This window comes from Phyllobates terribilis, unplaced genomic scaffold, assembly GCF_046119375.1.
Source record: "Phyllobates terribilis strain yellow unplaced genomic scaffold, ASM4611937v1 Scaffold_29__1_contigs__length_15306474, whole genome shotgun sequence".
NCBI classification, from domain to species: domain Eukaryota; kingdom Metazoa; phylum Chordata; class Amphibia; order Anura; family Dendrobatidae; genus Phyllobates; species Phyllobates terribilis.
This window is the reverse complement of record NW_027362789.1, coordinates 11,227,615-11,255,373: the sequence shown is the minus strand read 5'-3', so window position 1 is coordinate 11,255,373 and position 27,759 is coordinate 11,227,615. Positions and strand designations below refer to the sequence as shown.

At 41.9% G+C, this 27,759-nt stretch overlaps 1 protein-coding gene across 4 annotated transcripts; it reads left to right on the top strand.

Annotated features, from left to right (window-relative positions):
- Positions 1-403: 403 nt before the first annotated feature.
- On the top strand, positions 404-27,433 carry LOC141178624 (uncharacterized). 4 transcript variants are annotated; one of them, XM_073660512.1, is made up of 8 exons: positions 404-485; positions 20,033-20,180; positions 22,919-23,068; positions 23,198-23,377; positions 23,460-23,583; positions 23,667-23,764; positions 23,962-24,052; positions 26,045-27,433. In XM_073660512.1, the coding sequence occupies exons 3-8, from the start codon at positions 22,991-22,993 to the stop codon at positions 26,914-26,916; spliced, it is 1,443 nt and encodes a 480-aa protein (XP_073516613.1). In that variant the 5' UTR covers positions 404-485; positions 20,033-20,180; positions 22,919-22,990; the 3' UTR covers positions 26,917-27,433. The 4 variants fall into 4 exon arrangements, with proteins under 4 accessions (XP_073516613.1, XP_073516612.1, XP_073516610.1 ...); XM_073660511.1 differs by having other exon boundaries at positions 23,950-24,052; positions 26,048-27,431; XM_073660509.1 differs by having other exon boundaries at positions 23,950-24,052; positions 26,045-27,431.
- Positions 27,434-27,759: the final 326 nt, after the last annotated feature.

Sequence of the window (27,759 nt, the reverse complement as noted above, 5' to 3'; positions counted from 1 at the left end):
ACACACACGGCTCCGCTCTGTACACCTCGTACACACGCGGCTCTGCTCCGTACACCTCGTACACGCGCGGCTCCGCTCTGTACACCTCGTACACACGCGGCTCTGCTCCGTACACCTCGTACACACACGGCTCCGCTCTGTACACCTCGTACACACGCGGCTCTGCTCCGTACACCTCGTACACGCGCGGCTCCGCTCTGTACACCTCGTACACGCACGGCTCCGCTCCGTACACCTCGTACACACACGGCTCCGCTCCGTACACCTCATACACACACGGCTCTGCTACATCCACACTGTAAACCCCTCCTGACCCCACACATAAACTTCAGCTCATCCAGCACCATGACAACCAGCACAGCAGAGTCCTGCATCCACTGAGGCCCCTGATCATGTGACCCCTGACTCCTCCCCTCCTGTGACCTCATCACAGCTCCTGTGCGCACAGAGCAGCCATATATGTGGTGGCGGCTCTGCAGGTGGAGGTATGTGGAGACCCCATTACTGGGCGCAGGGGGCATTAACCCCTTCAGTACGGAGACTCTTTTGGGGTCTTGTGTTGCCCCTTTATAAGAACCATAAGGTTTTTGTTCTGTTTCCTGTAATAGATACATACGACCCAACTATGGAGACAGGAAGGGAGGAAACGTATTGTTCTCATAGTACAGGACCCCTTTACTGCCCCACAGTGTAATGCCCCCATTATTCCCCTTATGCAGTATGTATGATGCCCCCACACAGTGTAATGCCCCCATTATGCCCCTTATGCAGTATGTATGATACCCCCCACAGTGTAATGCCCCCATTATGCCCCTTATGCAGTATGTATGATACCCCCCCACAGTGTAATGCCTCCATTATGCCTCTTGTGCAGTATGTATGATGCCCCCACACAGTGTAATGCCCCATTATGTCCCTTATGCAGGATGTATGATGCCCCCACACAGTGTAATGCCCCCATTATGCCCCTTATGCAGTATGTATGATGCCCCCACACAGTGTAATGCCCCCATTATGCCCCTTATGCAGGATGTATGATGCCCCCACACAGTGTAATGCTCCCATTTTGCCCCTTATGCAGGATCTATGATGCCCCCACACAGTATAATGCCCCCATTATGCCCCTTATGCAGTATGTATGAGGCCCCCACAGTGTAATGACCCCATTAGGCCCCTTATGCAGGATGTATGATGCCCCACACAGTGTAATGCCCCCATTATGCCCCTTATGCAGTATGTATGATGCCCCCATTATGCCCCTTATGCAGCATGTCTGATGCCACCACACAGTATAATGTTCCCCCAGTAGCGCCTGACGTCCTGTAGTTGGAATAATCCCTCTGGGAAATGGTTTTCCCTCTGCCTGCTCCCCTACATGTAGACCCTCGAGCATATATACATGCATGTAGGGGAGCAGGCCTTGCTACATATCGAGGCTTTGTACAGTAATATTCCGCATGAGGATGGTATCAGTGGAGTAAGATATTTCTTGAAATCAAGATCAATAGAGTGTAGCAGACATAATGACTTCATGTAGGAGCTTCTAAAATTCATTCTTTCTCATAGCTACTTTCTTTTTGACAGTAAGTATTTCCACGAGCTCAGGGGGTACTGTGATGGGGAGCCCCTGTGCCCTCTCGTATGCTAATCTATTCCTGGGCTGGTGGGAGGAAACCACAATATTCAGGGATGATCAAGTTGTGGCATCCATGTATTGGGGTACAAGTATAGATATATTGATGACATTTTTATCATCTGGTCGGGACAAGTGAACAATTTCTTGAATTTGTCAGGGAACTCAACATCAATAGAGTGGGCCTGAGATTTACATCGGAGTTTAATTATTACCAGTTGCCTTTCCTGGATGTACTAATCTAGAAAGAACTTGAATGGGACCCTAGGAACACTCATCTACCATAAACCTACAAGCACTAATAAACTATTGAAGTGGGATAGCCACCACCCCATCCTCCTAATAAAAGGAATATCCAAGGGACAAATTTTATGGTTGAGAAGGAACTGTTCTAGTGTCACAGATTTTAATATACAGGCAATGGACATGAACACCAGATTTTGGGAAAAAGATACCCACAGTACATTTTGGATTCCACACGATCATTTGCAGAAAAATGGAAGAGACAGACAATCCTCCATTCCAAACCAAGAGACCAAGAAAAGATGGGATAACACAAGTAATAGGAACTTACAACAATCAGAGTGACCATATCTTTAAAGGGGTTGTACACTACTTTATATTACCCCCCCAATGGGGCCCCTAAGACTTTTTGTAAATACCTTAATTTGCAGATGATACCTGTGAGCGGCGCTATCACTGGCCGCTCACAGGCATCACGTGAACCCAGCTGCAGCCGGCTCTGACATCCGCTGATGTCACGACAAATGCTGGCAGCAGCCGGAGGTCTTTGTCTTTCGCGTTCCGTATTCGAGGTGGATGCCAGGCTGTGAGTGGGGTTACCCCCCCCGCGTCACACCCGGCATCCACCATGCCCTCTGCCATTCCCTATTCATTGGGAAAGCGCGTGGTGGATGCTGGGTGTGATGCGGGGGGGTAACCCCGCCCACAACCCAGCAGCCACCGCGGGGAGCCCAGCGCTCAGTCACGCCTCACTTGTCGTGACGTCAGCGGGGAGTCACGTGCTGCCTGTGAGTGGCCAGTGATAGCGCCGCTCACAGGCATTATCAGCAACATAAGACTTTTTGTAAATACCTTAGGGGCCCCGGGGGGATACATTGGGGGGGGGGGATATAAAGTAGTGCACAACTTCTTTAATATCCTCAGAAAACACTGGTATATACTTACAACAAATCCATATGAGTAAATAGGATAATGTGTCAATCACACACATATAACCGATAAATAGACACATATACCAGAAATAATAAAAGTCACATTTATTTCATACTTAATATTAAAAACAGAATACATAAAAATAGGAAAAAGGGAAAGGTGATAAAGACACTCACAAAGAGAGTATATATATATAAATGATAAGTATGATAAATATAATCATACCCATAATATATAAATCCAAGTGGATAAGTAATAAATAAATATATTATGAATATTGCACTGCAAGAGTAACCATGACCAAACAGATCAATGTAACAATAAGTAAATGAATAGGTACTAACCCTGGAGCATGTGGTGTCTCATGTGTGAGTCCTGCATCCAGTACCTATTCATTTACTTATTGTTACATTGATCTGTTTGGTCATGGTTACTCTTGCAGTGCAATATTCATGATATATTTATTTATTTATTTATTACTTATCCACTTGGATTTATATATTATGGGTATGATTATATTTATATACTTATCATGTTTCATTGAATAGCACTATGCACTTTCCACTGTTTGTGGATATATACACTTGAGTGTCATCTGACTTCCTCGCATGTGATATTTGTTATTCTGATAGGTCTAGAATACCTCACCCCAGTGTACTCTCTTTGTGAGTGTCTTTATCACCTTTCCCTTTTTCCTATTTTTATGTATTCTGTTTTTAATATTAAGTATGAAATAAATGTGACTATTTTATTATTTCTGGTATATGTGTCTATTTATCAGTTATATTACTGGTATATACTTGTGGTCGACTTGGACCTTTTGGGGTGCTGTGGGATCTACTTCCACAATAACTTTCAGAAAGGGTTGGTCAATTAGGGACCATTTAGTGCATAGTTTATATAAAAAACCTGGACCCCAGGGGACTTGACTAGATCAAAGAATCTGTGGTTTATTTAGATGTGGAGAACATTTTACATTTACTTGGCTGAGACCAAGTAAATCGAGTTTCTCTACGGCTAAAACCTTTTTCCAGAGGGATTATTCCAACTGTAAAACCTCAGGACTTGTATATATGGCCACATGCACCTGCCCCCTAGATAATGTAGGTAAAACCAAGAGGGAGTTTAGGAGGAGGATGGGGGACCATTTGGGCGATATACGCCATAGTCGCGACACCCCATTAGCAAGACAAATGAACAGTGTACATCGAGGAGAAACCGGAGACCTCGCCTTTTGTATCATTGAGGTGTCATGGAAATTGAGGAGTTGGAGGCGGAGGTTTGGCTTACCGACTTCACAGCTCTGATAATGACTTCACGTGATCTAGACTGTATGCTTCTGATAATGCAACCCAGAATTGTTTGCCTTTTTTTTTCTGCTGCATCACACTGTTGATTCATGTTCAGTCTGTGATCTATTAATATACCCAAGTCTTTTTCACACGTGCTGTTACTTAGCCCTATGTGTTACTTAGCCCCTGTGTATTTGCTTTTTTCATTTTTCTTGCCCAGATGTAGGACTTTGCATTTAAAAAACTTTATTTTAGTTGCTGCCCACAATTCCAGTGTGTTTAGATCTTTTTGAATGCTCTCTCTCTTCTCTAGTGTTAGCTATCCCTCCTAGCTTTGTATTATCAGCAAATGTAATCAGTTTATCCTTAATTCCTTCATCTAAACCGTTGATAAAGATGTGGAACAACACAGGGCCCAGTACATGGCCTTGTGGTACCTTACTTGAGACATTCTTCCAACTGGATGTGCAACCATTTATGACCACTTATTGGGTCCGATCACTAAGCCAGTTATGAATCCACCCAACAGTTGCCTTGTCCATTTCATAGTTGGTCATTTTTTTAATAAGTATGGTATGAGATACTTTGTCAAATGCTTTGCTGAATTCAAGATATACTATACTGTGTTTCTCTGATCCACCCAGTCAGTGATTCTGTCATAGAAGGAAATTAGTTAGTCTGACATGACTTATTAGTTACAAACCCATGCTGGCTCTGGTTAATCACTTCATTCTCATAAAGATACTTGCATACATGTCGTTTAATAATTTGTTAAAAGATCTTTCTCGGTATAGAAGTGAGGCTCACAGGCCTATAGTTCCCTGGGTTCACCTTCTTTCTTTTTTTGAAGATCTGGACAATATTCACTCTTCTCCAGTCTTCTGGGATTTCTCCTGTTCTCCATGAATTTTCAAAGATTATGGAGAGTGGTTTAATAATTTACTCTATCTCCTTCAGTACCCTAGGATGTAATTCATCTGGACCTGGAGACTTGAATTAATTTATGTTAGCTAAGTATTCCCTCACTATCTCTCTGTTTATAGATAGTGTGGATTCTTCTATTCCTTCAATAGTACCGAGAAGATCAATTGATGTTACATTTGCTTTCTTAGAGAACACAGAAGCAAAATAGGAATTTAAAAGTTTGGTCTTCTCAGCATTATTTTTTACCACTTTAGCATTTTCATCCTGTAAAAATCCTATAGCATCCTTGACTTTTGCATTTAGCCTTTTAGGAATATACTGTGGGCTATCATCCCATATTTATTGTAGTGATCTAGTATATTTACATGCCTATTGCATGATGGGACGATGTGCAATACTTGTTTTTAGTCTCCCATGACGCTGATCTCAGAGATAAGACTTTCTATATTGGTGGAATGCAATCCAAATCCATTATGCGCTCTGGCGTGGAACGCATGCTTGCAGACATGCGCAGTCGCAGGTAGGAGACTTTTGATGATCTCCAGCGTGGATCGCACACATCCGGTTATGCGCAATCATAGACAATGATGCAAGATGCACTCTGGCGTGGAACGCATAACTAAGGGCATGCACAGTAAACGGGTACGAGTGGAGCGGCAGCAATCAGTTTCTTTGGTGTTTCAGTCTAAAGCACGTCCCTTCCGAACATGCACACTAGGGGATGGACATTATCTGACCTCTAGCGCATGAGAAGTAGCGCAGGCGTAGTACATTATTGAACCCCCTGACGTGAACCCCAACCGCATTACCCCACTCGCCACCGCTACAGAGCAGTGGGAAGAGCGGAGGCTAAGCACCAGATTTGGCGCATCTTATGGATGCGCAATTTCTGGGACTGCTGAGGGGTGATATTAATAGCTGCGGAGGGGTCTAGTATCTATGCACCCTTCCCTGGCTATTAATATCAGGCCGCAGCTGTCTAGTTTAGCCTTTTCTGGTTAGATTTTATAGAAGGACCCCACGTCAACTTTTTTCTCGGGTCCTTCTGTAATCTAGCCAGTAAAGGCTAAACAAACAGCTGTGGGCTGATATTAATAGCCAGGGAAATTTTTTGGCTAATGGCCCCTTCCGCAGCTACTAATATCAGCCCCCAGCGGTCGGCTTTCCCTCTGCTGGTTATAAAAATGACGCGGGAGCCCACGTCATTTTTTTTTAATAGATTTTAGGCTCTGTGCCCACAATCCGGACGTAGCAGCGGTTTGGACGCATATTTTTTGCTGAGTCCAAAACATTGCATTCTGTACTATTCTATTCACTGAACCATGCGTATTTACCGCATTCTATACTTTCTAGTGGTCAATTTTCTGTTGCGCAGACTGGCGACTCCGCAAGAGAATTTGACATGCTGCGGTACTCAAAGACACACTGCATGTCAGTGTCCGCAGGTGATTCTCAGCCTCTGATGCACGCATAGTGGACATGGGATTTCTAGAATTCCCATCCACTATACTGTAACAGCTGGACGCTGTGGGTTTGATGCTGTATAAACACGCAGCATCAAACCTGCAATGGCTCCTGTTCGTGGCCACCTACCCAAACTCACCCGCAGCATGTCAATTTCTGCAGCAGACACGCTAGTCTCAGCTGCAGATTTTGACCAATTGAAGTGTCATTATATGCAGTGGATTCACATGTATTGACAACAAAAGTGCTGCTTTAGAACACCTAGTTTTGGACGCTACAAAAATATGCTGCATCCAAATCGCTGCTGAGTGCTGATCGTGTGGAGGTAGTGGCTAGTGAGCCAGCTGTGAGATGTTAATTATAGCCAGGGGCCATGTTTGCAAATGGCACCTTCCCAGGCTAAAAATAGCAGCTCTCAGCAGCCGCATAAATTACATGAATAGAAATGCTAATGAAGATTGGGTGAATGGGACTAGCTGACACCTAGCTCTTTAGTTTGGTTACGACAAGGTGTCAATCAGACCTTTTCATGACCAAACTTAATTAAAGTAAAGTAAAGAGTTAAATAAACACACAGACACAGTGTAAACACTTTATTGGAAATGCAACAGGCACATTCTTTAATCATTCAAATTAACCAATATACTCACCCCAGTTCTGATGGTAATCCAAGGTTTAAGCAATGTCCCACCAAATAACTTTATTTAGCTCCAAAAAGTATTCATTGATGTACAAAACCGCGTCAAAAACGCATGTAAAATCTGCATGCTTTATCCCTGCCAAGGATATGCAGAAACGCTCAGGAAATTTCTGCTTTAAATATGCATCATGCGCACATAGCCTTAAAAATATATATATCATGAGCATTTCACAATGACAACACCAAATTTTCTTTGCCTGCTAATCATGATATCACGTTTCATTGTTTTCAAAATGTGGTTCACTCACCAATCTCAGATAGGATTGTCTTTAGGAAAAACTGATCTAGTTTTCAGCATCAATTTTAGCTCTTTTTTTTATTTTTTTATTTTGAAACTATTTTTACATTAGTCCCATAATGGCACTTTGTTCACTCTTAAACCGAGCATTAGGTATATGTGATATGTGGCATTTGAATGTTTTAATTTACAATCTTGTTTTTATATATATACTGCTCAAAAAATAAAGTGAACACTTAAACAACAGAATATAACTCCAAGTAAATCAAACTTCTGTGAAATCAAACTGTCCACTTAGGAAGCAACACTGATTGACAATCAATTTCACATGCTGTTGTGCAAGTGGAATAGACAATAGATGGAAATTATTGGCAATTATCAAGACACCCTCAATAAAGGAGTGGTTCTGCAGGTGGGGACCACAGACCACATCTCAGTACCAATGCTTTCTGGCTGATATTTTGGTCACTTTTGAATGTTGGTTGTGCTTTTACACTTGTGGTAGCATGAGACGGACTCTACAACCCACAGAAGTTGCTCAGGTAGTGCAGCTCATCCAGGATGATATATCAATGTGAGCTGTGGCAAGAAGGTTTGCTGTGTCTGTCAGCGTAGTGTCCAGAGGCTGGAGGCGCTACCAGGAGACAGGCCAGGACACCATGAGACGTGGAGGGGGCCGTAGGAGGGCAACAACCCAGCAGCAGGACCGCTACCTCTGCCTTTGTGCAAGGAGGAACAGGAGGAGCACTGCCAGAGCCCTGCAAAATGACCTCCAGCAGGCCACAAATGTGCATGTGTCTGCACAAACGGTTAGAAACCGACTCCATGAAGGTGGTATGAGGGGTCGACGTCCACAGATGGGGGTTGTGTTCACAGCCCAACACCGTGCAGGATGCTTTGCATTTGCCACAGAACACCAGGATTGGCAAAGTTGCCGCTGGCGCCCTGTGCTCTTCACAGATGAAAGCAGGTTCACACTGAGCACATGTGACAGACGTGACAGAGTCTGGAGACGCCGTGGAGAGCGATCTGCTGCCTGCAACATCCTTCACCATAACCTGTTTGACAGTGGGTCAGTAATGATGTGGGGTGGCATTTCTTTGGAGGGCCGCACAGCCCTCCATGTGCTCGCCAGAGGTAGCCTAACTGCCATTAGGTAACAAGATGAGATCCTCAGTCCCCTTGTGAGACCATATACTGGTGCGGTTGGCCCTGGGTTCCTCCTAATGCAGGACAATGCCAGACCTCATGTGGCTGGAGTGTGTCAGCAGTTCCTGCAAGATGAAGGCATTGAAGCTATGGACTGGCCCGTCCGTTCCCCAGACCTGAATCCTTTTGAGCACATCTGGGACATCATGTCTCGCTCCATCCACCAACTGACTGTCCACAGCCTGTCCAGGAGTTGGCGGATGCTTTAGTCCAGGTCTGGGAGGAGATCCCACAGGAAACCATCTAGGATGTGTTATTTGAGTGTTCCCTTTACTTTTTTGAGCAGTATGTCTAAAATGTCACCACATAGCCTGGCAGTGACCTAACTCAATTGTTAAACACGGTACCTATTATTAATTTTTTTTTAAATTCTTTAAAACATTTTTTTTTCTTTCCCTTTTCTCCTTTTCTCTCTTTTATTTTTCCGTTCGTTACATCCTATCTCTAGGCACGGTGTATAGCTTGTCAATGAATTTCCCTGAGTATTCATGTTGTGTATGAACATTTACAAGAAGACCCTCTCAAATTCTACCTCACGCTCACATCAGTTTTGTCTCAGAGGAAAAACAGTAGCATCAAACCAAGATGAATGTGAATGGAAGGGAATCTATCACCCCCTGGGACTTATCAGACCTCTAATATGGGCATACAGGTGATAGAAATGTGAATCTATACATACCTGAATGCCTCATATTAGAGGTCTGGTTGCTTTGAAATGTCTTTATTCTTTATTTTTTCTCATTCTTGGGGGATGGGAAGAAATCCCTGCCTACTTTGCTAATTACAATGTCCCCACCACCCCCCCTGCAAGTCACAGTGTCCTGTGACGTGCAGTCTTGTCTTCCAGATCCGGCACATGCGCAAATCTCCTATAACGCAAGGGGCACTTTTTTTTCCCGGCTATATATTTACATTTCTATCACCTGTATGCCCATATTAGAGGTCTGTTAAGTCCTAGGGGGTGACAGATTGCCTTTAAGGCTCTCTGGATGTAAACTGACCAAAACAATAGATCTTATAGGACTCTTTAGTATTAAGAACTGATCTCCTAATGAGAAGTCATAGGAATTTGCTCCAAAGGGGTAATTAAAATTGCGATCAAACCACTCGCCCCTGCTGACTACCCTTTATTTTTTGCCCATAATATACTGATGAGACAACCCACAAGTTCCCGTCTAGTCTAATAGTATGGGTGTAACAGGCTGTAAGCCGGATACTGTGCACTACCCTAGTGTGAACAGCACCCTATACAAGCCTTTTTGTGTGCAATTCAAATACTAAGCAGTCACCCCCTCCATGAAATCATAGAGTCATAGAATGGTAGAGTTGGAGGGGACCTCCTGGGTCATCTGGTCCAACCCCCTGCTCAAAGCAGGATTCACTAAATCATCTCAGACAGATGTCTGTCCAGCCTCTGTTTGAAGACGTCCATTGAAGGGGAACTCACCACCTCTCGTGGCAGCCTGTTCCACTCATTGATCACCCTAACTGTCAAATTTTTTTTTCTAATATCTAATCTGTGTCTCCTCCCATTCAGTTTCATCCCATTGCTTCTAGTCTTTCCTTGTGCAAATGAGAATAAAGATGATCCTTCTACAATGTGACAGCCCTTGAGATATTTGTAGACAGCTATTAAGTCTCCTCTGTCTTCTTTTTTTCAAGCTAAACATTCCCAAATCCTGTAACCGTTCCTCATAGGACATGGTTTGCAGACCGGTCACCATTCTGGTCGCTCTTCTCTGAACTTGCTCTACTTTGTCGATGTCTTTGTTAAAATGTGGTGCCCAAAACTGGACACAGTATTCCAGATGAGGTCTGACCAAAGAGGAGTAAAGTCCGATAATGACTTCACGTGATCTAAACTGTATGCTTCTGTTAATACATCCCAGAATTGTATTTGGCTTTTTTGCTGCTGCATCACTCTGTTGACTCATGTTCAGTCTATGATCTATTAGTATACCTAAGTCTTTTTCACATGTACTGTTGCTTAGCTCTATTCCTCCCATTTTGTATATGCTTTTTTTCATTTTTATTGCCCATAAATGGTAAGTTGTGAGTGGTTGTCTCATCAGTATTTTGCACCTGTGTAGCCGCCATCTTTATGTGGGTTTGCTGCACCCTGGTAGTGCATTTGGTTTTGAAGATCTGGGCAGGTAAACACTGCTGTGTTTTTTCTTGAATTTTTGGGGGAATTTTAATTCTTCTTAGTGAGGCTTTGCTGTTTGTGTCAAGCTTTTGGGGATGGAAATTTCATTCTCCAGCAGGACTTGGCACCTGTCCACACTGACAAAAGTACCAATACCTGGTTTAAAAACAAGAGATTCACTGTGCTTGATTGGCCAGCAAACTCTCCTGACCTTAACCCCATAGAGAATATATGCGGTATTGTCAAGAGGAAGATGAGACACCAGACCCAAAAATGTAGACGAGCTGAAGGCTGCTATCAAAGCAACCTGGGCTTCCATAACACCTCAGCAGGGTCACAGGCTGATCGCCTCCATGCCACGCTGCATTGATGCAGTAATTGATGCTAAAGGAGCCCAACCAAGTATTGAGTGCATTTACTGAACATACATTTCAGTAGGACAACATTTCGGATTTTAAATACATTTTTCAAGCTGTTGTTATAAAGTATTCTAATTTACTGAGATAATGACTTTTGTGTTTTCATTGGCTGTAAGCCATAATCATCAACATTAACAGAAAAACACTTGAAATAGATCCCTCTGTGTGTAATGACTCTATGAGTTTCACTTTTTGTATTGAAGAACTGAAATAAATTAACTTTTTGATGATATTCTAATTTAGTGAGATGCACCTGTATATAAATCTAAATTGCAATTCAATAGAGAGCAAATTTATCATATCTAAAGGAAATTAACCTGCCGACATTCTCGGGTAAAGATCAAGAATATCTGAATAGTCCTTTACAGTTGGAGGAATTACAAATGGCGGTAGCCTCTATGACAAATAATAAGTCGCCAGGGCTGGACGGGCTTGCCACGGAAATATATAAGAAATTTGGGAATATCCTACTTCCTCACTTACTGGTTACCTTTCAGGATACAATTAAGGGGGAAGCTCTGCCTCATTCAATGCAAGAGGTGTTAGAAAAAACCTAACAGGAGAGTTCTATCTTGCTGGTCACATGACCTTTTTTGCCTATTTAATCCTGCTCCGCCCTTCTGGCCATGCTGGACTTCATTGTAATTTCTACTCTTAAGCTAGCCAGGTGCTTTGTAACCTCTCTGTCAGTTTAGCTAGGTCTTTGGACCTCTATGTTCTATGTTGTTTGGTTGTCTTTTTACTGCTACAATTTCTGCTAGGAGGTGTCCATCTTTCTCCCAGTCCCTAGTTATTGTAGGGATCCCTCCCTCACATCTATAGGTCTTCGTTCAGACTAGCTGAGGACTTTAGCGGGTCTGATCGCAGGATCAGGTTCCCCGTTACATCGTAGGGATCTAGCTTAGTTCTATTGTAGCGACAGATCTCCTCTCTTTCCTTAGTGCTTGTAGCAGATCATAACAGTAAGTCCAGCCCAAAAATATCTGTAAGGAAAGATCTCCAGTTTCCATCATGGTGTCGGTTCAGGATTTGGCTCAACGCCTGCAGGGACTCTCTCTGGAGGTGGCTGAGCTCCAGCAACACGTGAGTAGCTGTTCTGGAGCGCATTTTGTGGAGCCAAAGGTACGTCTGCCTGATTTATTTTTTGGTGAACAGCAAGATTTTTTTTCCTTTAAAAATGCTTGTTTGTTGTATTTTCGTTTGAGACCCAGATCCTCTGGTGATGAATTACAGCGCATAGGGTTCATAATGTCACTTTTGCGCAAGGAACCTCAGGGATGGGCCTTTTCTCTCCAACCTAGTCATCCGTGCTTTAGTGGATAGTTTTTTTTCTGCTTTGGGGTTGTTGTATGATGATCCTGATGGTGTCTCATCAGCTGAGACTGAATTGAGACATTTGAGGCAGGGATCAGGTAATGTGGAAAATTATTGTACCAGGCAATTATTGTATTGTACCAAAAAATTAGAGAAATACTACAAAAATACTGGTACATACTGAGACAAGATCCCCTTCTACGGGATGTACTACCAGAGAGACCAGGCATCACCTTTAGAAGGGGTAAAACACTCAGAAACATTATAGCACCTAGTCGCTTGAAAACATCTGTAGTGAAAAGCTCTGGAAGAAAAAAACAAACGTCTCTCCAATTTAAAACTACTAATCCTATAACAAAAAAGACAACCAATACACTCAATGGCACTTTTAAATGCAACCAGAAAAAGTGCCAATGCTGCCAAACAATAACCCATGGCCATCAATCTATCACCTCCAATAGCACAGGAGAAACCTTTCCCATAAAACATCACCTGACTTGCACTAGCAGCTATGTTATATATGTAATTACATGTAGTTGCGGAATGCAATATGTTGGCCGGACGACACAGATGGTCAGATCACGGTTAAACGCACACCAACATAATGCGAAAATTGGGCTACTAACACATAGCCTATCGAGACATCTCCTACTAAATCATAATAAGAGCTTTGAGATAAGTTTGACTCCTGTCGAAGAAATTCCGCAGAACATATCAAACAGAATCCATCTACTGAATAAGAAAGAGGCTTTCTGGATGTACAGATTGCGCTCTCTACATCCGGACGGCCTCAATGATAGATTGGAAAACATATAGAACATCGAATTAGATCAGGACAGCATTGCTGACCAATAGAAATATTTAGAAAGAATAGAATATATGGTAACCTAGGCTAGATATATTTTTTATTATATATTTTTTATGATATACTCTTGGGTTTGCCCATAAACCCCTGACTAGTGAAGCCAGCATCATGAGGACATCCATAGCATAGAGGTAAATACCAATGAGAGAAACACAATAGACCCTAGAGTGTGGACTACACGAGTTCAATCCCAGTAGAAAAAACTAACTTATCAAAGAAGTTCCCACAGCAATTAAAGATATAGAACTCACAATATGACTAGATTAAAGTAAGATGTTTTTTTTTTTTTTTTTTTTTTTTCTTTTTTTCCTCATTTTTTTATATATTTTTATTTTTATTTTTTATTTTTTTTTAAAAATTTTCTTTATTTATTTTTTTATTTTATTATTATATATATTAATTTTTTTTTATTTTTTTTTATTTATATATATATATATATATATATATATATATATATATATTTTTTTTGTTTTATTTATTTATTTATTTTTTTTCTTTTGTGTTGTGTTTTCTCTCATAAAGAAAAGTTTTTCTAGTAAAAGAAGTATAATATAATAGTCCTAATATGATCATTGAATATATGTTGTATGTGTGGATAATGCTATAGATTTACATTTTTTATACATCCACTCATGCTGTATACACGCAAATCAATGTTTGTAATGTTTTTTATGTGTGTGTGTTTTTCACCATGTATTTTATCATGTATGCAAATATACCTGTAACAACAAAAGAAATAAGGACAAGCTAAAGCTGCATACTGAAAACCACCAAGCAGCAATTAAGCTAATGAAGAACCACCAGGTCTCAACCATTTAACATAATTAATTTATTCAAGTGAACCTATATAGACTATATAACTCTAACAGACTGTAAAGCAATATCTTACCTGAGGAAGGCTATTCTGTACCAGTATATAGCCGAAACGCGTTGTTCTATGTATCTTTTTTTATGATTATTTTTATCTAAGTAAATTTCTGAAGACTTTTAATACCTCTGCCTGGTGCCTGTCTCCTGGGAGCGCTGAACTGACTGGATGAATCCTTTCATTTTCTCCTGACCCTCACTATTAATGGTATTCACCAAGAGAATTTGGATTTGGTGGTATTAAATAATTTGCCTTCTCCAGTAGTTTTGGGGTTACCCTGGTTAAAATTGCACAATCCTGTACTGGATTGGTCTACCAATGAAATTAAGTCCTGGAGCCCTAAGTGTTATGACAAGTGTTGTAACGGGCGCATTACTGCTGTGGATAAAGGGGAATTACCTGTACCTATTCAGGATTTTTGGAAAGTTTTTTCTGAGGAGGAGTTGCAAATTTTGCCTCCCCATAGAGACTATGATTGTACCATTGAATTTGTCCCTGGAGCGACTCTTTCTAAAAGTCGTTTATTTAATCTTACTATTCCTGAGAGAAAGGCTTTGGAGGAATACATACAGACGAGCTTGGCCGTCGGTCACATTAGGCCTTCCAAGTCTCCTGTGGCTGTTGGATTTTTTTTTGTTAAAAAAAAGGACGGCGGTTTACGTCCCTGTCTGGACTTTCGCGAGATTAATAAAATTACTGTACGCAATCCCTACCCACTGCCATTGATTCCTGATTTGTTTAACCAGTTAGTGGGGGCCAAGTGGTTCTCTAAAATTGATCTCCGGGGGCATACAATTTGTTGCGCATGAAGCATGAAGGAGGGTGATGAATGGAAGACTGCTTTTAACACTCCTGTGGGTCATTTTGAGAACCTGGTTATGCCTTTTGGTCTTACCAATGCACCAGCATTTTTTCAGAATCTTATTAATGACATCCTTAGAGCTTTGATCGTCAAAAATGTGGTTGTGTATTTGGATGACATTTTGATTTATTCGCCTGATCTGGAGTTTCATTGGCGGAGCGTACGTGAGGTATTAGTTATTAATTGACAATTCGCTTTTTGCTAAGCTAGAGAAATGTGAGTTCACTGTACAGAGAATTAGTTTTTTGGGCTACATTATCTCCAGCGAGGGCTTTGAGATGGACCCGGTGAAAGTTCAAGCTGTGCAGGAATGGCCTAGGCCTATTGGTTTGAAATCGATACAGAGGTTTTTGGGTTTCGCTAATTATTACAGAAAATTCATTAAAAATGTTTCTATTATTGTTAAACCACTGACCGATCTCACCAGGAAAGGTGCGAATACGGTTCAGTGGACTACTGAGGCCATTGAAGCTTTTGTGTTTCTAAAGGAGAGGTTCAGCTCTGCCCCCATCCTTATTCAGCCTGATGTGACTAAGCCGTTTTTGGTTGAGGTTGATGCTTCTTCTGTGGGGGTCGGTGCGGTGTTGTCTCAGGAAAACAAGGATGGAGTGCATCCCTGTGCCTTTTTTTCCAAAAAGTTTTCTGAGACTGAACTTAATTACGATATTGGTAATCGGAAATTGCTGGCTATTAAACTCGCATTTGAACACTGGCGTCATCTCTTGGAAGGTGCTGAATTTCCCATTCAGGTTTTCACTGATCATAAAAATCTGATCTATCTTGATGCTGCCAAGCGCTTGAATGCCCGTCAGGCTAGGTGGGCACTTTTTTTCTTGCGGTTTAATTTTTCCGTTACTTACATCCCGGGTACCAAGAATGTTAAAGCTGATGCTTTGTCTCGCAGCTTTTCTCCCATGGTCGGTGCTGAGGAGGAGGAGAGCATTTTACAGGAGGGTGTTGTGATTGCTGCATTGGACTCCGTTTTGGAAGATGAGATTCTTAAAGCACAGGAGAATGCCCCATCTAACACTCCCCATGGGAGGTTGTTTGTGCCTAGGACCTTTAGGAGAGATTTGTTTGTTGTGTCATGAGTCTCGGTTGGCAGGTCATCCAGGAATTTCTGAGACCAAGAGACTTGTGGGTTGCAGTTTTTGGTGGCCTGGATGGCAGAAGGAAGTCATTAAGTGGGTGCGTCAATGTACTGTGTGTGCTAGATCTAAGTCTTTGCATGCTCCTGCTGCGGGGTTGCTTTGCCCTCTGGAGGTTCCTAGTGCCCCTTGGACACATCTGGCTATGGACTTTATTACTGACCTTCCCCCCTCTGAGGGTTTCACGGTCATCTGGGTGGTCGTGGACCGTTTTAGCAAGATGTGTCACTTGGTTCCCTTCATCAAACTGCCCTGTGCTAAGACACTCGCTAAGGCCTTTGTCAAGGAAATTGTCAGACTCCATGGTGTTCCTACTGACATTGTTTCTGATAGGGGACCTCAGTTCGTGGCTCGTTTTTGGCGTACCTTTTGTGACAGGTTGGGAGTTCATTTGTCATTTTCATCTGGATATCATCCTGAGTCTAATGGCTAGACAGAAAGGAAGAATCAGGATGTTGAGCAGTTCTTGCGTTGTTTTGTGGCAGACAATCAAGAGGGGTGGTCTGAGTTTCTGCCACTTGCTGAATTTGCTCTTAACAACCATACATCCTCTTCTGCTGGGTGTTCGCCTTTTATTTGTTGTTCTGGGAGACATCCGTCTTTTGGGTCATTCTCCAAATTGGTATCGGCTGTGCCTGAGGAGGAGAGTTTTTCTGGTGATTCGGAGAGAGTTTGGACGGATGTGCGTGGTAATCTTCAGGAGGCTAACAAAAAATCTAAGAGGTACTTTGATAGGAAACGGCAAGAGGTTTTGTTTGCTATTGGTGACATGGTTTGGTTGTCCTCTAAGAATCTGCGGTTGAGGATTCCTTCTAAAAAATTGGGTCCCAAGTTTGTAGGGCCCTTTAAGGTGCTTCAGGTAGTTAATCAATCTGCTGTTAGGTTGGAGGTTCCCACCTCCTGGAAGATTAATCCGGTGTTTCATGTTTCTCTATTGAAAAAAGCTGATGTATCAGAGACGCCACTGCCAGTGTTTCCCCGGTGGTGGAGGACGGGGAATATGAAATTTCCCGCATCCTAAATTCTAGACGGTATAGAGGGAGTTTGCAGTATCTCGTCGTGTGGAAGGGTTTCGGTCCCGAAGATAACTCATGGGTGAGGGCGGATGATGTTTCTGCTTCCAGACTTGTCAGAGCGTTTCATAAGAGGTTTCCTGATAAGCCTGGGCCTAGGGGATCCGGAGGATCCTCTTAGAAGAGGGGCTACTGTTAGAACTCTCCTGTTAGTTTTTTTCTATCTTGCTGGTCACATGACCTTTTTTGCCTATTTAATCCTGCTCCGCCCTTCTGGCCATGCTGGACTTCATTGTAATTTCTACTCTTAAGCTAGCCAGGTGCTTTGTAACCTCTCTGCCAGTTTAGCTAGGTCTTTGGACCTCTATGTTCTATGTTGTTTGTTTGTCTTTTTACTGCTACAATTTCTGCTAGGAGGTGTCCATCTTTCTCCCAGTCCCTAGTTCTTGTAGGGATCCCTCCCTCACATCTATAGGTCTTCGTTCAGACTAGCTGAGGACTGTAGTGGGTCTGATCTCAGGATCAGGTTCCCCGTTACATCGTAGGGATCTAGCTTAGTTCTATTGTAGGGACAGATCTCCTCTCTTTCCTTAATGCTTGTAGCAGATCATAACAAGAGGCAGTGATTGATGTTATACCTAAGACAGGCAAAGATCCTTTACTTCCCGATTCATAGAGGTCCATATCTTTATCAACTGATCATGCCTGTGAAGTGGTGTGGAATTAATGCCGCTATATAAATGAGTAAAATAAATAAATATCAAGATCATTGTGAAGGTTTTGGCTTCTAGATTGAACACAGTAATATCTACAGCAATCCATACTGACCAGTCAGGCTTCATGCCTGATAGATCCACAACTGTCAATATCCGAAGATTTTTTCTTAACCAGTGGATCGTGATGGGGATAGACCTGTACGCTCGCTTGATGCCACTAAGGCATTCGATTCTGTTGAGTGGGAATATTTATGGGTGGTGTTGGAAAAGTTTGCCATGGGATATGGTTTCATCTCATGGCTTAAATTACTATATAGTAGGCTGGTGGCTAGAATATGAGTAAATAGGCATCTCACCTCGGCCTTTGGACTGAGCACGGGCACACGGCAGGGGTGTTCACTGTCTCCCCTGCTCTTTGCAATGGCCATTGAGCCCCTGGCAGCGATTATCAGGGAGAATCCAGAAGTAATTGGGTTCCGTAGAGGGAATAGAAGAGAGAAGGTTGCCCTCTATGTCGATGACACTTTGCTGTTCTTGGCTAGAGCTTCTGAGTTCCTTCCTATAGCAATAGAAATGATAGAAACATTTGGAAAATACTCGGGTCTGGTGATAAACTGAAGCAAATCGGTTATACTTCCATTGGATAATATAGATGAAAATGCTTCCCGTTAAACTAACTCGGGGTTACAGGTGGTCTCTGAGTTTAAGTACTTAGGCATTAACATAATGGCAAAAATAAATGATTATGAGAATCTTGACCTAATATTTAATAAAGTTTAGAGGTAAACTGGGGGCTTGGTCCAAGCTACCGTTATCGGTTGTGGGCCGTGCTAATCTGGTCAAAATGATCTGGATGCCACAGTTGCTGTATGTTCTACACAACTCCCCATTATGGATAAATCAGAGATTTTTCTTGAAAGCTAACCAGGAGTTTAGAAAATTAATATGGGGCAAACAGACAACGAGAATTAAGCTGGAAATACTGCAAAGGAATAAAACAATGGGCGGCCTTGCAGTCCCAAATCCATGGGTATATTATGTGGTATCTCAACTTCAACATATTCAGGGATGGAATGACCATGGGACGGGGAAGCTCATCGTTTGTTGCTACAACATTATCTCCATTCAGATAAACTTTATGAAGTGCTGGAGGCGCATACATTTTGGACACTTGGAGGTAAAATACCAACTATTCTATTAATTCACAAACTTTGGGGGTCGATGAAAAAAAATTACAGGGTGTAGAAGGTGTTTCGCAATTTACTTCATTATGGAACACTCCATGGCTTCCAAATCGATACCAACTGGTGGGATTCTAATCCTGGAATCCTGGAGTTCTAGGGGTTTAAATAGATTTAATCAAGTGTTAATAGGTGATTTGATTAAGGAATTTTCACAGCTGCAAAATAAATTCTATAAAAATTTACAATTTCGGCACACACATAAGGCAGAAGGCATTGTTCTGGATGTGGGGCTACCTCAAAACACAATAATACAGAAAATAGCTAGTTCACATCGGTCTCAAGGACTGATTTCACTACTTTATAACATTCTTCTGGATATAATATTGACAAACCATCCTATGTGATCAAAGACAAAATGGGAGAGTGTGGTAGGCCCTATAGAAGAAAATCATTGGCTAGATATATTGGAAAATGTCCCACAATTATCCTTGAGCGAATCTCAATTGTCTCATATATACATTGTGACAAGGTCACTGGCAAAGTACTAGCGGGGAGATATGCAGCACTGCGATTAATAGCTGCAGTAATTATACATAGAAAATGGTTCCAGCACATGAGTGGGTTAATCAGCCATCTTAGTGCTAGGGTGTTTAAACACCTGTAGAAAGGGAGGAACTCAGAGGATAAAATCACAGCCTTTTCAGAGCATTTGGTAGAGGGCCTGGAGATGAAAGCTCTGGAGCTGTGGTGTGCATGTTAAGGAAAGCTAAACCTTGGGTTGTTTTGTTTCTTAAGCAGATGGTTACCCGTAGCAACAAGGACTTTGCCATACATTATGGTTATGTTTTCTTTTCCTGTTAGGCCAGGAAGTCCGTGTTTGTTTTTGCTAACATTGCTGTAGTTTACGCAGTGCTCTTAATAAACTCAGCAGAAGCTTTAAAGAGACAGTGTTCCTGTGTACCTCTATGAGCAACCAAGTGAGTCGATTTACCACAACGTGATACATCAGGTACAGTATATAGGACGCTTCAATTCTTATATAACATTTCGTTCAAGTCCTCATTGTACTAGATGCAACACTTACTCAGCAGACATGCTTCATATTTTGTCCTTATTCAATGCAGAACTTTCACCATTGCTATGTATACTGGGATATGTTGAAGATATGACTAGTGATGAGCATGGCAAAATAGCGGTGGCACGTATGTTGTATATGGCAAGGAAATTAATAGCCCAAAAATGGATAGCAGATCAGGAACCTGTGATGTCAGAATTTATAGACAAAGTTAATTGGCTAGTAAACTTGGAAAAAAGAGATGTTATCTGTAAATATAAGTTATGGAGTTTATGGATTGATAGCTCCGGTTTGGCGTCCAAGGAATTGGAGAGATTTCGCTACATCTATGTTCTGGTGCCCAAAATAGTTAATTTTTTTTTAAACAAATGTTTAACATGTTAAAAAAAAAATGAAATGTGTCTTATGCGTATTGCATTTTTTTTGTTTTTACAAGAATTGTTGGTTCCAATTTTCTTTTGAAACTTTTTAAAATCTGCTTTTTTCAGGTGTTTTTCTTGTAATATAGAAAAGCCTAAGGCCAGACATAAACCCCATAAACACTGTACTTGTAGACTTGGGTATCAAATAATTTCTGTCCATGGTGTTTGTGCAAACAAAAAAGCTTTTATAAAAGCCTGAAACTTCTGTGTGTGAATCAGAAATGAGATCTAACGTGATAGAAGATTACAGTCTGGGGAAGACAGGAAACATTCATATAGACGGCCGGTGGTGATGTAGTCAGTGAAGAACTCTGGCCAAATTTATTTCTAGAGCCGTAGTATAAGATGAAGATGTCGTCCTCATCATGAAGTAGTTATTTCTCATTTCATGTGTAATGAATATCTCCTGCAGTATTGCTAATGCCGATTCCAGTGTCGGTAAATGAAACAAGAATTAGCGTTATGGACGATGGGTCTATGAGAAACGTATTCAGTTGCAGATTCCAAGGAAGAAACGACTTGTTGTCTGTGGCCTAAAATACACTGCTCAAAAAAATAAAGGGAACACTCAAATAATACATCCTAGATCAGAATGAATGAAATATTCCCATTGAATACTTTGTTCTGTACAAAGTTGAATGTGCTGACAACAAAATCACACAAAATCATCAATGGAAATCAAATTTATTAACCAATGGAGGCCCGGATTTGGAGTCATCCCCAAAATGAAAGTGGAAAAACACACTACAGGCTGATCCAACTTTGATGTAATGTCCTTAAAACAAGTCAAAATGAGGCTCAGTATTGTGTGTGGTCTCCATGTGCCTGCATGACCTCCCTACAACGCCTGGGCATGCTCCTGATCAGGTTGCGGATGGTCTCCTGTGGGATCTCCTCCCAGACCTGGACTAAAGCATCCGCCAACTCCTGGACAGTCTGTGGTGCAACGTGACGTTGGTGGATGGAGCGAGACATGATGTCCCAGATGTGCTCAATTGGATTCAGGTCTGGGGAAAGAGCGGGCCAGTCCATAGCTTCAATGCCTTCATCTTGCAGGAACTGCTGACACACTCCATCCACATGAGGTCTGGCATTGTCCTGCATTAGGAGGAACCCAGGGCCAACCGCACCAGCATATGGTCTCACAAGGGGTCTGAGGATCTCATCTTGGTACCTAATGGCAGTCAGGCTACCTGTGGCGAGTATACGGAGGGCTGTGCGGCCCTCCAAAGAAATGCCACCCCACACCATTACAGACCCACTGCCAAACCGGTCATGCTGAAGGATGTTGCAGGCAGCAGATAGCTCTCCACCGCGTCTCCAGACTCTGTCACGTCTGTCACATGTGCTCAGTGTGAACCTGCTTTCATCTGTGAAGAGCACAGGGCGCCAGTGGCGACTTTGCCAATCCTGGTGTTCTGTGGCAAAAGTAAAGCGTCCTGCACGGTGTTGGGCTGTGAGCACAACCCCCATCTGTGGATGTCGGGCCCTCATACCACCCTCATGGAGTCGGTTTCTAACCGTTTGTGCAGACACATGCACATTTGTGGCCTGCTGGAGGTCATTTTGCAGGGCTCTGGCAGTGCTCCTCCTGTTCCTCCTTGCACAAAGGAGGAGGTAACGGTCTTGCTGCTGGGTTGTTGCCCTCCTATTACTCCCTCCACATCTCCTGGTATCTGCTCCATGCTCTGGACACTGTGCTGACAGACACAGCTACACTTCTTGCCACAGCTCGCACTGATGTGCTATCCTGGATGAACTGCACTACAACTTCTGTGGGTTGTACTGTAGACATCGCCTCAATCTACTGTACCGCTAGGGGTGAGAGCAATAGCAAAATGAAAAAGTGACCAAAACAACAGCCAAAAAGGATGAGAACAGAGAAATGGTCTGTGGTCACCATCTGCAGAACCACTCCTTTTATAGGGGGTATCTGGCTAATTGCCTATCATTTCTACCAGTTGTCTGTTCCATTTGCACAACAGCAGGAGAAATTGATTCACAATCAGTGTCGCTTCATAACTGGACAGGGAGATTTCACAGAAGTGTTATTGACTTGGAGTTACATTGTGTTAAGTGTTCCCTTTATTTTTTTGAGCAGTGTATATAGGTTTTATTAGATGTAAAGAAGGAAACTAAATACTGTAAAATAATAAATCTCCTCATATATTTACCTTATTATCTCCAGTAATTGTATTATTATACAGGATTCTTTATGATGTTACATCGGCTCATCTTTTTCTCGTTCAGGTCTCTACAATATCAGATGCTTTCAGAGAAGATCTTCTATAAAAGAGAATTTTCCTGATTTATCCATCAAAGATGGATATGGACAGACACAAGATGGCAGAGAGGATATTACCCCTCACCCTAGAGATCCTCTTCCGTCTTACTGGAGAGGTGAGAGATTCTGATGACGTCACATTACATCATTCTTATCTATGGGAATAACAGATGGACAGAACTGGAGAGGTGAGGACTCTGGAAATGTCTGGAGTGAGATTTATTAATGTGTCTCTCCATAACCAGGATTACACAGTAGTGAAGAAGACCTCTAGTGAGCGATGTCAGGACCCTGTGTCTGAGGGATGGGGAAGACCCCTGAGCCCAATCACAGGGCCTCCACCTCACCCCCTGATACATGAGGACATCAATGACCAGAAGATCCTAGAACTCGCCTACAAGATGATTGAGCTGCTGACTGGAGAGGTGACACTGCTGGGAATGCTGGGACATTATACAGTAACGCTATGAAGGGATCGGGGGATGACGATGTCATTGTATGTGTCAGGTTCCTATAAGACGTCAGGATGTCGCCGTCTATTTTTCCATGGAGGAGTGGGAGTATTTAGAAGGACACAAAGATCTGTACAAGGACGTCATGATGGAGGTTCCCCAGACCCTCACATCACCAGGTAATAGACTGGACTAAATACACGCGGGCTATAATTATCTGTATGTAAAGAATGAATTCAGTCCCTGTATGTGTTTCCTCCAGATCTATCCAGTAAGAGGACAACACCAGAGAGATGTCCCCGTCCTCTTCTTCCACAGGACTGTAAACAAGAAGACCCCAATGTTCCTCAGGATCATCAGGTAGATCGAGAGAAGGTGTCATGAGATCTCCCCTATGATGTGTAGATGGCTGTGAAGGTCTTGTGCTCAGTCTTGTTTTACCCACCACTATTTTATGTTTTATTCTTGTGTAATGAGAAAGGTGGAGATGGCAGTATTAGAGCTGATCATAGATGTGACTTCTCATCTGTCTGTGACTTTTACAGTATTTGTTTCAGGGTGAAGATCTGACCCATATTAATACTACAGAGACATATGTGAGGGCTGATGAGCGGTGTAAAGAGGAGATTCCTACATATGACTACCCAGGTGAGTAGTGACCACTAAATGCAGAGAAGTCACAGATTCTTCTCAGTCCCCGTCTGTGGTTGCTTTATCAGTGGTGTAGTCCGGCAGTATCACAATAGTGTGATCACCATTTTGCCTCTAGACCACAACATTTTCCTCCACTCAAAACTGTTCAAATGACTTTGGGTATTGAAAGCCCTTTTGTATAGAATTTACAATCAGTAAGATCCACCTACCCCCTGGGATTAGGAGACGTTACCTGCCCAGATCTGTAAACTACAAAGTAAAATGACAGCGTACGTAGAATGTGCTGACAAGTTAGAAAATCACTTGAAGAAAAATATTATGATGGGCCTGTAAGAGAAAGCGGAGGGTAATGATGCTGTTGGCTTCCTAGAACCCTGATATCTTATTGGATGAATCTACCATCTCTCCCTTCTGTGCTGCTGAATGTCCTCATATGGTCCCTACAAGACCAGGTCCAGTCTTTCTGGCCAAACTTCACTTTTATGATCGACAACATTAAATGTGCAGTGAGGGCCAAGTGTGAATTTCTGTACAATAACAGCAGAGTTTCCCTTTATCCTGACTTTACAGTTTCTTTTCAAACCAACTAACTTCAAATAAGATTGCGATAAACTATACTAAAAACATTACACCTGTGCCATGATATATCTCTAAGCTGTGCGTGGCTGATGGCTGTAATATACATTTATTCACGCTTGCAGGAGATGTGTTGGCTCGAGCCCTGGTTTCGTGGATTCAGTCCACGTCATAAATTCCATTATGTTTTCAATCCTAAAGAATTCAGATTACTGCACAATCTCTCCTGAAATGGGGGCGCTAATACTTTCTCTACTCTTCTGGTCAGTACTCATAGTAGCTCCAATGGTCCACCATAAATGAGTGCGGCTCTGGTTTAGTGTTGGAGCTCTCTCTTATATATACGTTGTTGGGGATCTAACATTTATTTAGTCTATATCTTTTTTTTACAGGTTCATTCTCTATGATACTTTGATTGTGGTGGGATCTGTCTCACTTATTTGAGTCTGTAACTCCCTGATATTCTTTAAAAAAAAGTCTCCATTATCTCTGCCAAATGCCCGAGGTTCAAATTTAAGATACCTCATCTCTGCACTATTATAAAAAGTTCTCTTTGAATGTCTAATATTTCTTCTTGAAACTCATCCAATAGAAAATATTGTCCCTTACGATAGTTTAGATTCCCAAGAGCCATCGAGCCCCATACTCTAATTACCCCAGAGAGGTTTCATCACTAGTTACTAATTTTTATAGATCCACACAAAGTGACTCCATTTTGGAAATTATAAACCTCAAATAATTAATCTTTAGAAATAGTGACTATTTTGACTCTACAGCCACTTTCCAGAAATTAGCATGAAGTGGATGTTGGAGAGTGAAATTACAAATATGCCATTTTATTACCCAACACATAGTGCCCAGATTGTGCTCCAGGAGACACACACCGTAAATTAAGTGGGTTCTTCTCACTATAGTAATGCCAAATACATGGATGCTGAATGTGGTTTGGGCACACTGCAAGGCTCAGAAGTGAGGGGAGATCTGACTTTGGGAGAGCGGATATTGCTGGATTGGTTTATGGAAGCCATGTTGATTCTCAAGAACCTATGAGCCACTAATAATGTGGAAACCTCTGTTTTCCCACTGACAGATGATGGACCTGAGTGGGGACTTGTTTTTTTGTGAGATGAGTAGAAGTTTTTATTGGTATCATTTTTACCTACATAACATTGGTGGCTTTTTATTCCATATTTGGGAGGCAGAATGAACAAACAATTGAACACCACGCTCTACTGGTTCATGCTATGAGGTTTTCTATTGGACTGTGAACTGTCATTGTCTTGGTGAATAATTAATAATATTTTTTTTTACATATCTTGCCATTTTAATGGACAGTTTAAGTAGAAATGTTCAAAAATATAAAATTCAAGGATATTTTATTAAAAAATATTAATTTGTTTTATTCTTTAGCAGATGACTGTGCCAGGAGATCAGAAGGACAGCTGACATCTTCAATTTTTAGATCAGATGATCTTGAGATCCCACAGGATACAATTGAAGTGAATGCCATTACTCCAGATATACCATCATCCCTTCACAGCAAAGATCTGTCATCTGATCCTTTCATACAGGTCCGGTCTTCTGATACATTACCGACTACTAAGGAAAATCAAAGTCAAATAAGCATTAAAAAACGAACTGCTCCTAAAGCAAAGAAGCCATTTTCAAGTTCAGAATATGGAAATAGTTTTCCCCTCAAAAAGTCTTTTCTTAAACATCAAAGAATTCACACGGCAGAGAATAGATTTTCTTGTTCCAAGTGTGGGAAATGTTTTAACCAGAAATCCGATCTTGTTAGGCACCAGAGAACTCACACAGGGGAGAAGCCTTATTCATGTTCAGAATATGGAAAATGTTTTAACCATAAATCAGATATTGTTATCCACCAAATATCCCTCTCAGGGGAGAAGCCATTTTCATGTTTAGAATGTGGAAAATGTTTTAACCATAAATCAAATTTTGTTAAGCACCAGAGAACCCACACAGGGGAGAAGCCTTTTTCATGTTCAGAATGTGGGAAATGCTTTGTACAGAAATCAACTCTTAATAAGCATCAGAGAACTCACACAGGAGAGAAGCCTTTTTCATGTTCAGAATGTGAGAAATGTTTTGTACAGAAATCAACTCTTAATAAACATCAGAGAAGTCACACAGGTGAGAAGCCTTTTCATGTTCAAAATGTGCGAAATGTTTTAATCAGAAAACGCATTTTGGTAGCCACTGGAGAACCCACACAGGTGAGAATGCTGCAACAACACCCAACTGGTCTCTGTACAGACTAGAAAGGCCCTAGCTGCACAACTAAAATCACCTCGTACCTACATCACCAACACCTATAGCCACCAACGCTTGGGTCAGAGACATTGTCTCCTACAGCTACAAAATAGAATTTTCCATGCTCCCTTGTTTTCGAGACCCATCCCCGTAAGACTCTTTCCCTCATTGCCGGCTTTTTCAAGGCTATTGATTCGCTATCCAAAGCAGGCATCATGATCTCAGTTCCAGGACACCGAAACATCAGACACTGGAGGCAGGCCAAGGGGCCGGGGCAAAGTCAAAGCCTACCCACAATCCTGCCCTTATGCACCAACAGCTTATTACACAGTTTTACAATACATCAGACATGCGTTAAATGAAACAAGTAAAGGCATAAAGTTTTCAATGCTAATAAAATGCACTTTTGTAAAATTAGAATTGTTTCTATATATGTTCTTTTGACAATATTTCTACAAGTAAAAGTTTGAGATTTCTGTGGTAATGGTTATTTGTTTCTTTTAAACCTGTTCTGAGTGTCAATAAAATATTTCTCTGGTTAAGTTTCCACATTGTATTTTAGCCTTTCATTTTACTCATAGGGCAGGAAAAGCCCATGATGCATCTGTGTAAACCATATAAAAGGTACTGGCTTAGACAGGTAAAGCAGTTTTGAAACTATGTAGTTCACTTGTACAAGCTGCATAGATGAAAACCTGCTTAAAGGGAACCTGTCACCTGATTTTCCCCATATAAAGTACGACCACCACCTGTATGGCCTTTATATACACTATTCTAGAATGCTGCATATAAGTCCCCAAGCCGATCTCCGTAACTGGAATTGGATGTTTCGACCCCAGCAGTTAACCTCC

Excerpts from the sequence above, each read along its gene's own strand:
- LOC141178624 (XM_073660510.1), top strand. The coding sequence starts at position 22,991 with ATGGATATGGACAGACACAAGATGGCAGAGAGGATATTACCCCTCACC. Across the intron at positions 23,069-23,197 it reads TCTTCCGTCTTACTGGAGAG|GATTACACAGTAGTGAAGAA; the intron begins GTGAGAGATTCT and ends CTCCATAACCAG. Across the intron at positions 24,053-26,044 it reads TCCTACATATGACTACCCAG|CAGATGACTGTGCCAGGAGA; the intron begins GTGAGTAGTGAC and ends TTTATTCTTTAG.